This window comes from Anticarsia gemmatalis, chromosome 20, assembly GCF_050436995.1.
Source record: "Anticarsia gemmatalis isolate Benzon Research Colony breed Stoneville strain chromosome 20, ilAntGemm2 primary, whole genome shotgun sequence".
NCBI lineage: Eukaryota > Metazoa > Arthropoda > Insecta > Lepidoptera > Erebidae > Anticarsia > Anticarsia gemmatalis.
In genome coordinates this window covers 3,406,553-3,421,506 of record NC_134764.1, presented here as the reverse complement: position 1 = coordinate 3,421,506, position 14,954 = coordinate 3,406,553, and the positions used below count along the sequence as shown (strand labels likewise).

The 14,954-nt window shown below is 38.6% G+C and overlaps 1 protein-coding gene across 1 annotated transcript; it reads right to left on the bottom strand.

Moving 5' to 3' along the window:
* Position 1: 1 nt before the first annotated feature.
* On the bottom strand, positions 2–14,911 carry Rnp4F (RNA-binding protein 4F). The gene is made up of 17 exons (XM_076127214.1): positions 14,714–14,911; positions 12,694–12,800; positions 12,111–12,286; positions 11,598–11,793; positions 11,116–11,275; positions 10,949–11,025; positions 10,762–10,867; positions 10,362–10,559; positions 9,762–9,935; positions 9,346–9,457; positions 8,445–8,665; positions 7,824–8,091; positions 6,019–6,118; positions 5,443–5,567; positions 4,853–5,081; positions 4,278–4,478; positions 2–2,895 (listed from the first exon to the last, which is right to left on the bottom strand). The coding sequence occupies exons 1-17, from the start codon at positions 14,816–14,818 to the stop codon at positions 2,682–2,684; spliced, it is 2,769 nt and encodes a 922-aa protein (XP_075983329.1). The 5' UTR covers positions 14,819–14,911; the 3' UTR covers positions 2–2,681.
* Between the last annotated feature and the right edge of the window lie 43 nt (positions 14,912–14,954).

Below are 14,954 nucleotides of genomic sequence, written 5' to 3'. Positions count from 1 at the left end.
ATTAGTACAACAAAACTCATTTATTCTGAATCATCTTTCGATCACAATCACACTGTAACTTAAAAATCCGAATACAAAACAAAATATATATTCTGTTTAAAAAAACAATAAAAACGTTACGGTGTGACAATTCTGAGTAGAACACACTATTTATTATACACTGAGATGATTGGAAATAGGTTTATAGTAAAACGAATACGCCGACAAAAGGTTAGTATTGCATTACGTATACATAGCACGTGCCCGCGTGAACGTATACGCATTTTATGGTGAGATTTCGCTTGATCATTTGTTTTAAGATACAACGAATATTCGTCATGATGTCTTACTTACTCATTTGACAAATATTAGAGATATAACTGTATATTTGAATATACTATCGAGTGAAGTTCCCAAAAACACAAAATTGCTCAATAGAAAAGCCGACACAAAAGTTCCTGTGTTATAGTAATAATATAACACAGGAACTTTTGTTTCGGCTATGTCGGCGTATAAGCTTAAAATCAGTGCTAGCACACAGGACAAGTTTACTGTCATAACATTATAATAAATTGCTGCATATTAGTACCAAACTGACTCAGGAGCCCAAACTGTTGATATTTAAGTGTCTTTTTACAAAAGGTCCTGACCAGTACATACATATTGTTATACATATTCGAAGTCAAGATTCAGTTGATTTTTCTATAAAATATTTCAAGTTATTTTTACGTAATTGATCTGGCGATGAAAACTAGTGTTCACTGTTGTCGTATGTGCTAGCTTACAGTACAGAATATCAATAATAGTAACACTATGAAATATAAAACTATGTTTTGGTTTCATTGTCCCAAAGTTTGATTTCGGTAAACCTGTTAAAATTTTCATATAACACACACCAATAGTCGGAACTTATTCTGTTACATGAGTGGATAAAACAAATATTGAGACCACATGAGGTATATTATATAATTATGTATATTGCATCACTTGCAAGTATTAAAATCAATGTCTTAGCAGTTATGATACAAGCGGTGCTATTTGCAGTACACTATCAATACTATGATAGAAGTTAGTATCCTCTATATGTTTGAATATTGCATTAAAATTTTATCAACTATTTAGTTCTGATTGGGAATGAAGAAGGAAAGTCAACACGTTTCAGAGTCATATCTTTAGAAAACTCTATTAGCGTAACAGTTTTCTTTACCTAGAAAAACGTAGGCCCAGTCTCACCATTTCTAAATAATTATCAGATAGCATTTTTGTTAGCGAGTTTTTGACTGCTGTATTCATACAATTGCCGTAATTTTATTTAGCAGATTGGTCATTCAAAAACTGAAACTGGCCCTCCATTATTTCAATCACAAATATTATAACACATGCAAATGCAAGTGTGTCTTTTCTTTCTATAAACAGTCTTTTTATTTCAGTGAGTGTTCAAAAGCAATGTTATATGCGAGAAACTTTATGCAAACGCGAATCAAACAGTGACGAACGTCACTGTTACAATCACTGCGATACACTAACAAGTATTTCGCTATACACGTTATACAGTAAAAGAGTTTTCTAATGATATTGTATGATTACTGAACCAGTTCACTATAGAGAGTTCAATGCAGACAGTGCTTACAAAGCTTTAGAGAGTTTTTAACGATTAGATGCACGATCCTATAAAATTTCAATACACTATTTCAGTAAAATGACCACTAATGTGAAAAGGAAACCATTGATATTCCTACTATGTCAAACAATACACCAAGGAGTATTTATATGAAGATTATTTACACTATGGTCAACTATTATGCGTCGAGACTCTATGGTACAACATAGCCACCGCGTAGAGCACTGTTATTACATTGTTCATGTCAGATAGAAAATAATGACGTCACGCGTATTAACCAATCAGAAGGCAGCAAAATTATACGTCACTATTTTCTAATATCGACTAAGTAACACTCCGACCCCGTTTCCGATTATATTGTAACACTATAGTAAGAATAATTGCATGGGTTTTTAGTATAAACAACCCAATAAAAATTTTCCATACATTTTTTAAAATGGTTGTTTAGTCAATGTATTTTTATAGAATACAAATTGTATTTTATTCCGAACCCTTAAGGTACTGATTGTCGACGGATCTTAGGCATATTTTTAGCTGCAAATTAGGGATAATTTATAACGTTGCGTGTAACTGATAAAATGGTTAAACATTACCTTATTTAAGGCATTAAGCTCGTTATCTACAGTAATATAACACTTATAAGAATGCAGTATACCATCAAATAAGGAACAAATCCGCAATACAATCTTTTGATTTTACTATGTAGGTACAAACCTACGATAGTTCACATGAATATTTGCAAATTCAGTAATTTACTTCCTGAATTAGAATAAGCTTGCGATTTCCTATAGTACGCAAAACTATTCGTAGATGGCGCTACTAATACACAACGAAAATAATAGAGTACTCTATTCTATGATCATTTTTTATCTTGCTCCAAATGGCACAGATTTATTGACGATATTTTTTGCGGCCATACAGTTCACTATTGAACTTTTCTTTGCTAAAGCGTTTATACTTAAGACCCGTCGACCGTATCTCTTAGGTGTAGAGTACACAATATAATACGCCAGACGTTACCAAGTATCGAGAACTATCACTGAGACCTTACCACTGTATGTACAACACATTGTTCATTCACTTATTTCTTACTGAGCAACAGTGCGCGGAAGTCGGTGTTGCTGAGCGGTCGTGTGTCGTCGTTGCCATGGTTACCGTTGGTTGTTTGGCTCCCGTTGGCCGATGTTGATGTGGGGGTGGGTGCAGGGGTGGTTGTGGTCGACGACCGCGATGTGCCGCTCGTTGATGGCCTTTGGAGTACGCTCGGGATGAAACTGCTGAGTTGTGTCCGCCGCCTAGTATGTAACGAAAGTTGTTATTAGGAAACTCCTGCGAATGTATTAAACAGTCTATAAATACATTTAGTGGGCTTCTATGTCCAAGGTTTTATATTTTGTATCACAATACAGTACGTGTTTGCCCGTATACGTATACGACGTTAGGTGCACGCTTAAGACCCCCCCGACGGGTCTCCACCTTGCTGTGGTGGGGGGGCTTAGTAGCCGCAACCTTGAGTCCGCGGATTCGGTTGCGGTGAACCAAGAGGGACCCAGTGGAGAGGCCGCTTCCCCGTCTGGGTGGTACCGCTGTAGCCCGGGGGACCAAAGCGGCCGGCCGGCTGGGCCTAGGCGACGTAAGCCTGGCCGGTTTAGGAGAGGCTAGTCGCGGAGGAAGGGAGGTAGCTCAACCTTATCCTCCGCGACTGGGCGGGGCGCGAGATGCGGCAACGGTGGGGCTGCCGTGGGGAGCCGGGGGTCGGGCGGTCGGACCCGGCTCTTAACCCATGGCGGCTGATGGAGGAGAGGCCGCTTCCCCGTCTGGGTGGTACCGTTGTAGCCCGGGGGACCAAAAGCGGCCGGCCGGCTGGGCTGAGTGGACTCAGTCTGGCCGGTTTTGGAGAGGCTAGTCGCGGAGGAGGGGATGTATCCCATCCTCCGCGACTGGGCGGGGCCGCACCGTGAGATGCGGCAACGGTGGGGCTGCCGTGGGGAGCCGGGGGTCGGGCGGTCGGATCCGACTCTTAACCCATGGCGGCTGGTGGTGGGACCGTAGGGCCCGGGGGCGTTGGGATCTCGCTCTCGGGCTCGTTGGTCGGAGGGAAGGTTGCGGCGGCCTACACACCTTTCCGCCGCCGGCGGCCGGGACATGCTGCGCATCTGCGCGTGGCCTGTCCCGGCATCCGAAGACCCCCTGGCTGGCGAACTCGGGGGAGTTTTCCGGCCATTGCACAAGGGGGCATAGTGGGGGGTCGGCACCCGTGTGTTGGGGTGTCGTCCCACACTGTGGAGGAGTCCACGTGTGGACGGCCGCGTCGGGGTCGCGGATGTGTGCTTAAAAGCGTTCCCGTGGCCTCGGCACTTTGCGGCGAGGAGGAGGCAACACCTTGGTGGTTTAGTGGGTAGGCCTAGCCCTTCTGGTTCGGAGAGCCCCACATACCCCAGCGCTCCCCCGGGCGCTGGGGATGCAATTTCATGCATTAACCAAGTAAAAAAAAAAAAAAAAAAAAAGGTGCACGCTTAAGAAAATAAAATACGGTTTTGTATACAAATAATTCAGAATAATGTCAAATTCAATGTCAAAGAAATTCAAATTCAAGTCGCCTTAGCCTTAAAAAGTAAATGATAATTTCTCAACAGTTACGGGACTTTAACATTGTTCACAATATAAGAGCACTCACATGCCGCCCCCCGAGTCCCGCTTGGGCAGGCCGAGCGCGGGCGCGGCGGGCGCGGCCCCGTCGTGTCGCGGCGGCGGCGCGCTCAGCGCCACGTCCAGCTTGCGCTCGCACAGCAACATGCCGTGAGTGTGCTCTATGGCTTTAGACGCCGCTGAGTCCTCCTCGTACTCTATGTATGCTAAGCCTTTTGGTTTGCCGTCCCTAGAAAATACAATTAAACGAACACTTTAATAATAGAATTAGCTATGTATTTTACCCTGCACCAATAAGAGAACATCATTTTTTGTTTAGGGAGAACGAAAGGCAAAATAATTTATTAAAATTACTTAGTGGTAAATGGTTCCACTTGGCGCACGTATTGTCAAATACAATTCTGGACCAATATTAGAATTTAATTGAGAACATTTCAATATACATTTGAAAATGATAAACGTAAATACATTTAGAATGGCACATGTCAATGGCGGAAGCATGACTTGCATTGAAATTAGTCATGAAAAAAAAAAAAAAAAAGAAACTCTTTAAAAAAATCAATGTTACATGAATGTCCAATTCTACTAAATAACAGTACTCACTTGTGTGTAACCACTCGGATATCCTTTAATTTCCCATACTTCTCGAACACCTCAGTGAGGTCGTCCTTATTGCACTTAGCGAAGGGTAAGTTCTTCACGAACAACTTGTTCTTCTCCGCTTGCGTCGAGTATTTGAACGTGGGCTTGGTCTTCTTAGCCGAGTACCGCGAGAAGAACATCGGACGACCGTCTAGTGGAATCCGGTCGTGTTTTAACGCCTCGTCTACTGCTTCCTGTAATAAGATAAGAATATATTAGACGGTTATACATTTTATAATCTCGACTCTTCCGGCTTGCATGCCTATATTCATTGCAGAGTAACCTTATCCGAACGCTAAGTAAACAAAGAAGATTTTTGTATTGGGTTTATTACTGTGTGTACCATACTGATTTATTCATTTTGTGTTTCTCCTTTTTTGATATTAATGTGACTTTCACGATTTTGGTTTACGTCTTTGTGTAATAAAACCTAATATGTAATAAAACCTGTATATTCTTTACATATTTCTATGTTTTAGACTTAGGAAGAGAACCGAAATAACCTCAGTAATATCCCTATATGATATGATGTTACAAAATAATTGAAATACTTGCGGTAGATTTATACTGGCAGTAACAGATGGAGCCGCCGAACGCCTTGATACCCTTGCGCACGCGCAGCGAGATGATGTCGCCGTACTGAGATAACTTGTCTCTTAGCTTCTGTTCGTCCACTCTGGAATATAAGCGAAGACATTTGAAGGATGACTGTGAATGATGGTTATTGATTTAATTAATGGCTATGACATAGAAATTAGGGCAATTCGGTGTATCTCAATAAAAGCAAAAAAGTGCAGATACTCCTGTACTGTTAATCGTATATTTCCCCTAAAAATTCCAATGCCCGGTTTCTGAGGCACGCTTAGCGGTAGTTAATCTATTCAAACTGTCATGTTTATATAAGTTTAACGCTTTTGAATAGATAAACTACCACTTAATGCACCTACGTATGTCACCTATAATAAATGAGATCACGTATTAAAGTCATTAAAAGTCAGACAAACTATGATAATTAGTTTAATTTAGTCAGGATTTTTTTTAGCTTAGCTTAGCAAGGAGCACGTTGTCAACCCAATAGTTATTGAAGTGGAGATTCACATTAATTTATGTCAAGCCGCCATACTTACTTGAACTCTAGGTTGCTGACAAAGAGCGTGCAAGCGTCTCTTGTGCCGAGCCGGTGTGGGCTTGTGTCTTCTGTACGCAGTCTTTTTGATGTCTCGCCTTCTACAAATTGAATGAGCATTAACATTTAGAAGAAAAACCATGCATTTTATAACTTTGTTCGACCCTGCAACCATTTGTGTGGGAGGTGCCAACTTAAACCACTCGTCTATCACTGCTTTTTAATGCGTTATTATTATGTAAATAATGCCATTACAACATACTGTTCTAAACTTGGATCAGTGTGCTTTACTACCGGCAGAATCGAATTTGAATTTGATTAAATCAGATTCGAGCTTAATTATGTCAAATCGTACTTTTAAATTCTAAACTGAATGGTTTAATTAATTGAATTCGATTCTATCAAGAGTAACGAACTTTATACAATTTCGACCCGATTTTTGACTCTTAACTCGATATGTACCTAGAGTCAGCCACACAGTTATCCATACTAATATTATAAATGCGAAAGTAACTCTGTCTGTCTGTCTGTCTGTCTGTATGTCTGCTACTTAATCACGTCTAAACTACTGAACCAATTTGCATGAAATTTGGTATGGAGATATTTTAATACCCGAGAAAGGACATGGGCTACTTTTTACCCCGGGAAAATGACGCATTTCCCGGGAAAATTCAGAAAATTCAACGAAGTTGCGAAAAATCAATATTATAATGACATTGAAATAACAAAATTCCGTTGTCATGGCAACTGTTTTAATGGCGGATATGCCTTAGCGCGACTTCGACTATATATATATATGTCGACGCATCGTGTTGACTAATTATTCGCAAAGAATAACTAATTAAATAATTCGTATTTATCAAATCAAACTGAACATAAGCTTTTGGTGTCTTGCCTAAATATTATTATTCATTTATTTGATTTTGTAACTTTAAAATGAAAGTATTTGATGGTTGGATTGTACCCATCAAATACAAACAAATTGTTATTTGTTTTAAGTGCAAAGATTTATTACCTAAACAATATTGTTAATTAATATTAGGATTTATTAGCATCAATCGATGTGCTTTTATCAACCTTAATGATATCTAGCTAAAACAACATTGAAACGGATTTTATTACCATTGAAGTCTTTATTCAATTGACGCCCTTATTCAATTGACGCCCTTATTAATATTTGATAAAAACACATCCGATTTGGATAATAATTAATAAATTAAATGCAAAAAATTAATGTAAAGGCTTTAAAATTACTAATTAATTAGATTAGAATTTTTGATGTAAAAAGTTTATGGTTTTAACACGTTGTTGTATTTTAAAACATTTTTAATTATACGTGTTCCGCTTATGAAGCACGCCATGTTGCAATTCATTCTTAGCGGTAACGAGGACATGTGAGGACCTGTGCTGTCTGAGAATTCTGAGACTGTAAGTTTTTGCTTATAATAACTAAAAGTGTCGATTAGGAGAATAGTTATAATTAAGTAATGTCTGCAAATAAAAGTGGGATGGGTGACGCCAGCGATGCTGACGTCACTCATTCTAATACTGTAAATGGGTTTTCTTCGTCGTTATATATTATTACTATATATTATACTAAGAGATATAAATAATTTTGAGAATATTTTTTGTGGAAAAAAAGCATATTTTATATCATCACGCTACGACCAATAGAAGCAGAGTAACAGTAAAAAGTGTTATAAAAACATGGAAAATTCTGACCCATTCTCTCTTATGTGACGCAAGCGAAGTTGCGCGGGTCAGCTAGTAGAAAATATACCATACAAATGCTAAGAAACCACGTACCTTCATCATCTTCATCATGTGACCTCTTCACCCCCGAGCTGGTCGCCTGGTCCACCTCCATCTCATCCTTCTTCCTCTTCACGTTGCTCCCGTCGTCTTTGCCGTCCGACTTCCTTTTACCTTTCTTTTCTTTACCGTCGTCTTTTGCCGGCGGTTTCTTTTTGTCAACCTTTGTCTTTTTGTTCTCTGGCTGTTTGCCTTTCTGTTTTTTACCGATCATCTTCTCTTTCATTGCTTGGTAGCTTTCACGCCATTCTTTTATTTTCTCCTGTAATGAGAATATATTGGTTTAGATAGTGGTGTTGTAAACTAAACTAGGTTTCACTTAGAACCAACCATATCATAGAAATATTAAGTGTTGTTTCTTGAGCGAGCGTTGGTAGCTGGCCGTATCCCATATCTTTACTTAAATCAATTTACAGATTTTACGACAAGAACTCATCAAAATACGTTGTAATGTTAAGTTATTACCATAATAACAAAATATATATTACACAATGACGACGACAGTCGCCAGTCAACTTAGCTGTCAGCGTCATAGTATCCTAAACCCTAGCTAATGTGCTGTCCAATACAGTGTCTGTCTCTATAACCTATCTTAGTTATCGCACATAGCCTCACCTCACAAGCGTCCAGACACTCTCGCAGCGTGTGCAGATGTCCGTGGTCCCGCTCGTAGTCGGTCCACAGGCGGGCGATGGAGGGCGGGTAGTCCTGCACGGAGCGCAGCGCTCGACGCATCAGCTCACGCAGCTTGTGCTCCGATAGTTTCGGCGTACGGTTACTTTCAAGCGCGATCAACGCCTCCCAGTATTTTGACATTGTTTTGTTGTCGCCATATTCTGTTTAAGTTAAATATATATTTATTGTTTGTTTCAGTAATACATTCATACATACGTGAGGGAGAGTGTTTTGTCTTATTCACTCATATACAGTTTCAAAATCGATTGAAAGTAATTACAACACTTCACAACTAATCAGTGGTTACACAATATTAATTATTATTATTAATTTAGTAAGGCAGTAGTTTTATCTTTATATATATATAATTCTTCTGTAAGTGTGTATGTCACTGAACTTCTCTTAAACGACTGGACCGATTTTGATGAATTTTTTGTGTGTGTTCAAGGGGATCTGAGAATAGTTTAGATTCACAAAAAAAAATCTCGCGTCACAGTTTTCGTTGCCATACTCCTCCGAAACGGCTTGACCGATTCTCATGAAATTTTGTGAGCATATTGAGTAGGTCTGAGAATCGGCCAACATCTATTTTTCATACCCCTAAGTGACAATATATATATTTTTTAATTTACATGGCAAAACAACGTTTGCCGGGTCAGCTAGTTTCCAAATAGAATAAGATGATTGCGATATAGGTCTAAATCTAGATTTAAAGAAATTCTAAAGCTATAACCACCTCGAAAATGCAGGTTAGTTAAGACAGTATCACCGTTTTAATCGGTTTATAGACGCATTTTAATTAGGACTAAATACAAATTACAATGAGTCTATATTTACTTACTGAATATCTCTTCGAAGATCTCCTTGCCTTGTTTAGGCGAGTTTAAGAGTTTATATTCGAGTCGGGCCCAGTACAGCGGCACTTCGCAATCGTTGGCCTCTTGGCCCCAAGCCTGGTAACATTATAAACACGTATTTGGTACAACAGTTTAGCTGCAAAAGCGTAAATTATAGAAATACTTGGCATTATAAAATAAGTAAACAAACATTTTGAGCTCTATACGTTATCGCTGCCCTCTGAAACTCTACAAGAGCACATGAAGCTGTTAGTCTTGAAAATAATTCTGACGTTACACACACTTGAAGACTACAAAATAATAAACTCCTGTACAGTTGACTTGATACTGTCTACTATAGACGAAAATCGGTGAGCATAACATTATTATATGCTAATCATGACTATGTCATGTTAGTTACCTCGGCGAGTGAGTCCCAAGCGAGTCGGAAGGTCCGCCGGAGTCTCTCGGTGTCCACAATGTTCTCAGTGTCGGTGCGACGCCGCGTGTACTCCAGGTAGCTCATCCACAGTGACTCAGCTTGCTTGTAGCTCTCCATGCCTTTGGATAGCGCCGTCTCGAATATTGTCTTCACCTATTGGATATCGTTATCCAATTTCATTAATTTTGTAGTATTTTAGTGTAAAATAAATCTGAGTTATGATTATTTGAAAACATAAGGTGATTTTAGAAAAGACAGATAGAATATGGTTAGTAGGGGTTTGTGGATTTTTGTATATAGTCGAAAAAATTGAGTATGTACAGATTTATATTGAATTTTATTATTGTTTTTTTACTTATCGATTGAATGGGCGCGAATATGAGCTTACGCCGCTGTGACATTATGGTTCACTCGTAATATCAGAAGGTGAGAGTCGTGAGACGCAATGCACTATCATAAAAAGCGCCACAAGGACGTAAGTATAAGACGTGAGTGCACGTATGGCGAATGTACGTAGGGTGAGTTTATGTGCACGGGCAGTGGGTGAATGCAGGGGGAGCATAGCGGACTGCACGTTACCTCATCGAAAGGCGTGTCATCGTGCTCGGCGAGTTGCATCTTGAGCGTCCAGGCCGTGTGGCGGTGAGCGTCGCGCCGAGCTGCCGCGTCCAGCGTTCTGACGTACGTGCGGCGAGAGCACAGCGCCCGCACTGCGCCGCACCACGCTGACAGCAGGGACGTGCATGCGCATGCTGACGTCGCGCGGTCGTACAGCACCTGACCAACACAAATTAAACGTGACCAAAATTAAACTACACAAATAGACCTATCGCCATATTCATAAAAATATATGAAGTTATGAAAGAATTTTGTTTCGATCACTCCTTAGCGAAAAAGAGAAAACATATTGTAGTAGTTTTGTTACTAAAATAGGTTTATAGTGTATTTGTGAATAACTGTTGTGTTGTGTGAAACTTACCCGAATAATTCCAGTACTATCACATTCAGAGTATTTCTCTTCCTCAGACAACACCTTCACTGTGTCTATGTACTCCCGGTACACTGTACACTTCTCCTCCGAGTTCCTGACAAAGAAAATTTAAATATTAAACAACTGCAGGACAACAAGTTTCTATATTGAAGACAGAAAAGCATGGTAAACTTACTCCATTGTCAGTAACTTATCTTCGAACGGCGAAATTTTCTGTAAGTAGTCCATAGCAGCTATGTGCCTTAATCTTATCTGAAAGTAAAAACAGAACAATACATCCTCATTACTCTAACTACTACATAAGAAGGCTCTTAAATTGGCAATAAGTTGTATAATAAATACCTTTTCAACATAAGGGTCAGCTTCACTGTCGAGGTATGTGAGGGCAAAGTCTTCCAGCTGTGAGAGCGCCTCGTCTCCTCGCAGTAGCGGTCGCGACAACATCTCCAAGAAGCTCCAGAGCACTCGCTTCTTCTGATCACCGTACTCTGTGCTTTTCTCCCTGTTTTTATAATTTGTACTCTGTATAGTTTGTTACAGTGGAAAAGTTTCTAATATTTGTAAGATGAAATCAATCTGAATGTGAATTTTCAAAATGAATGACTATTTTGATTGTGGCTGAATGCCATGATTGATTGATGATTTCTTTTTCGTTCTTGCCTGTCTTACTAATACAGTACGATTTTCGAAAGACATGGACTAATTGTCACTATCTACATATTAGTATTATGGCACTTAATACTAAACTCTTATACTATTTCTTTAATCTTATAGTCTGAATACACAAAGAGCACCGCCAAAAAAAATATACAAGCAAAACTTACCTTTCAACTTCTCCCATGGTCTCTCTCATTGCCTCCAGTTCTGCTTTCTCTAGTTCAAGCTTGGCATTCCAGAATATCTTGCCAGAGAGTGGGTCGGGACCAGCCCGATGCAACACCTCCTCCAAGTGGTCACGAGCAAAGTTCGTGTTTCCTGAACTTATCAGCCAGGAGCACCATTCGGTAAAGATTGGGATGGCTGCAAGAGGCAAATTGAGCCAATATTGAAGGAACTTTTAAACTTTCGCATTGCATATTTAATATTATACAACAATAAAAGAGATTAAGTAAGTTAACTTGTGATAGTCAGTGCACAAAAAGTAAATGTAAGCTCTAATCCAGACATGATTTTAGGACCCAATTTTAGCCATTTTATTAACCTTTGACTGTCCCACTGCTAAGCAAAGGTTACCTTCCATACGGGAGTAATTTATAAATTTCCTTTAATATTTTTTCTTTAATTATATTATTTGCTACAAGTTACTACATAACACAGGGAAGTAAAGTACAACTCACAGTAACAATCCAGCGAGGCTTGTTCAAACATCCTCATCAGTCGGTCGCGAGCTTCTGGCGCGTGCGACAGCGTCTCCTCGGTCTGCAGCCTCGTGAGCCAGTGCTCAGGGCGGATCGCACAGATCTGTTGAAGACGGTCGAATGCCGCGCGCCATCGCTCTAGCTCTGTCAGTGCCCTATAAATTACATGATACTTAAGATATGTCACTACCAAATGTCCCAGTTCATCACTTATGCGTTATGTCCCGATGATATCCAATCTAATGTTCCAACCAAAACATTCTACATTCATTCGAAAATCACCGAATATGAAGGATATTTTGTAATTCGTTTTATCATATGCTATTTTTTTAAATCGATTATTTTTGCATACACTTTTGTAACATGATAAGATTTTTCAATACATGTAAATGTGTGTCACTGTTCCCAGTATACAATGAGTAGTCTGAAAGACCCTTAATGGTAGGTCATTTCCTACATTGAAAAGCATAAACTAACTTTGAGTTAAAAACAGGTCAGCTAAAGATAATTAACAATTAGAATCTGATTTGAATGTAACAAGAAGTGTTATAGTGTTACTTACCACAAGGTACTAATAAGTTCAATATGCAGATCATAGTTGTATGGATCATCTGCTATCTTCTTCTCCAATTCAGTCACTTTCTTCTCCAAAACTTCATCTTCTTCATCCTAGCAATAAATATGTAGGTTAGACATACATAATAAATAATACTATGCAGCAACACATCATAACATATCAAATAAACCTGAATTTATGTATATTTCCATTTGTGAATGTTTAATTACTTGTTAATAATAGTTCATTGTATTTTTTTTGTAATCCTCTATGATTTTGTAATTTTGTTCTAGATGTAGGTAAATAGCAAATATGAAGGACTTATCTGCACCACAGAAGGAGAAATTTGGTATGTAGGTCATTAAGAATTAAATTAAGAAAGTCTTTAAACAATGTATGCCTTCTGTTTCACTAGGCTCTATAGTCTAAACAACTGAGAAGGCTTTAGCACACACAATTTATGTGGAGTATGTATAATGCACAAACTCTTGTATTGAGTGTCTAAAAAAGTAGCCATAACAAACAGGCAATCGTACAACAGTGCTAATGCATAAGACCAGCATAAAATAACATGTGACTGACATTCGATATTCTGATTAGCATTAACAAGGTTTTATACAAAGTTCTAAGACTATAGACAAAATCTGTTATTCCTTTCTACAGTGATAAGGAAGTCATTTGAAGATACTGAAGCTGGCTGTAATGTTGCAAGTTGCATCAGTCTTTATATGTGATGAGACAGCTAGTAAGCAGTTAGAAAGGAATAAGGCAACAGTGTAAATAGTTATTTGAGAGCTAACCTATACAGTCGCACAATTTAAGCGAGATAAATATAGCAAGATTGTATGACATGCTTCTGTTACATCTTACAATAAGTTATCCTTTAAATTTGAAATTAGGCTGCATAATAGTGTTGTGCGGGACATTAATTTAAATAGAGTTTGAGAGAACACTTTTTTTGTACTGGGCTAGTATATAGTCCCGGTTTAAATGATAGTTGCTCAGTAAGATTAGAGGCTTTTTGGTATATTTGTACAAATATGGCTGCCTGAGTATTGTCACTATCAGAGCTTATAAGTGTGTGATTGAAATATACCATCGAAAGACAACACATGTGTTGTTCGCTGTCTCTCTTCCTATACCTACACTTCTTGTAGGAACAAAGAGTAATTCCACAAAATAGTACTAGTATAATAAGAATTCTTCACTTACTCTGTTTTAAAATATTATACCTACACTAGCTGACCCGCGCAACTTCGCTTGCGTCACCTAAGAGAATGAGTCAAAATTTTCCCCGTTTTTGTAACATTTTTCGTTGCTACTCCGCTCCTAATGACCGTAGCGTGATGTTATATAGCCTATAGCCTTCCTCAATAAATGGGCTATCTAACACTGAAAAATTTTTACAAATCGGACCAGTAGTTCCTGAGATTAGCGCGTTCAAACAAACAAACAAACAAACAAACAATCAAACAAACAAACAAACTCTTCAGCTTTATTATATTAGTATAGATAATATTTATTTATTTTTAAATAACTCATGCCAGCAGTTACAACTTAACCTTTCATTGATCTGTGTAAAAGGATGGAGAGCCACCAATTACTGTAATTGTTTTTAATTTGTTTGAAATACCTGATAACCTTTTCGGAAAGAAGTAATGGATGTATTGATAGGCTAGAGGTATCTACATTTTAGAGTGCAGACAAAGCAATAAGTATAAACTTCGAGTAAACATTACGACAATCCAATAAGAAAGCACTTATTCGTCGTCAAATGGCCTACAACTCATAAATTATGCCTCCAATCACCTTGTAACTGACACAAAAATACGAGTTCATTGATTTTGTACAACGACCAATAAAAACACAAACAAATACATACGATGTTTCTTAACGTGTGCAATAGGCCTTACATCTTTTACTAAATGTCCCTGTACAGTAAAAAGGTGTTTATAAACCGTAAATAAACTATTACGAACGAAAAAATTGTAAGCAATGTGCCAAAATGTGTGTAATGAAGACATACATCGGAATCGTCGGAATCCTGTTCAGGGTCGTCCTCTTCAACTACAACTTCTATCTCATTTTCCTCTTCAGATTCATTTCTAACTTCGTCTTCAACAACAGCCATTATACACTCCTAAACTATAAGCACTTTAACTATTTAGTTCGCCTGCTGTTTGATAACAAATTTCGCAAACGATTATGGCGGACATCGGGCGAACGAAAGCATTTGTCAGATTTAGTGATGTACCTACGTGCAGTAG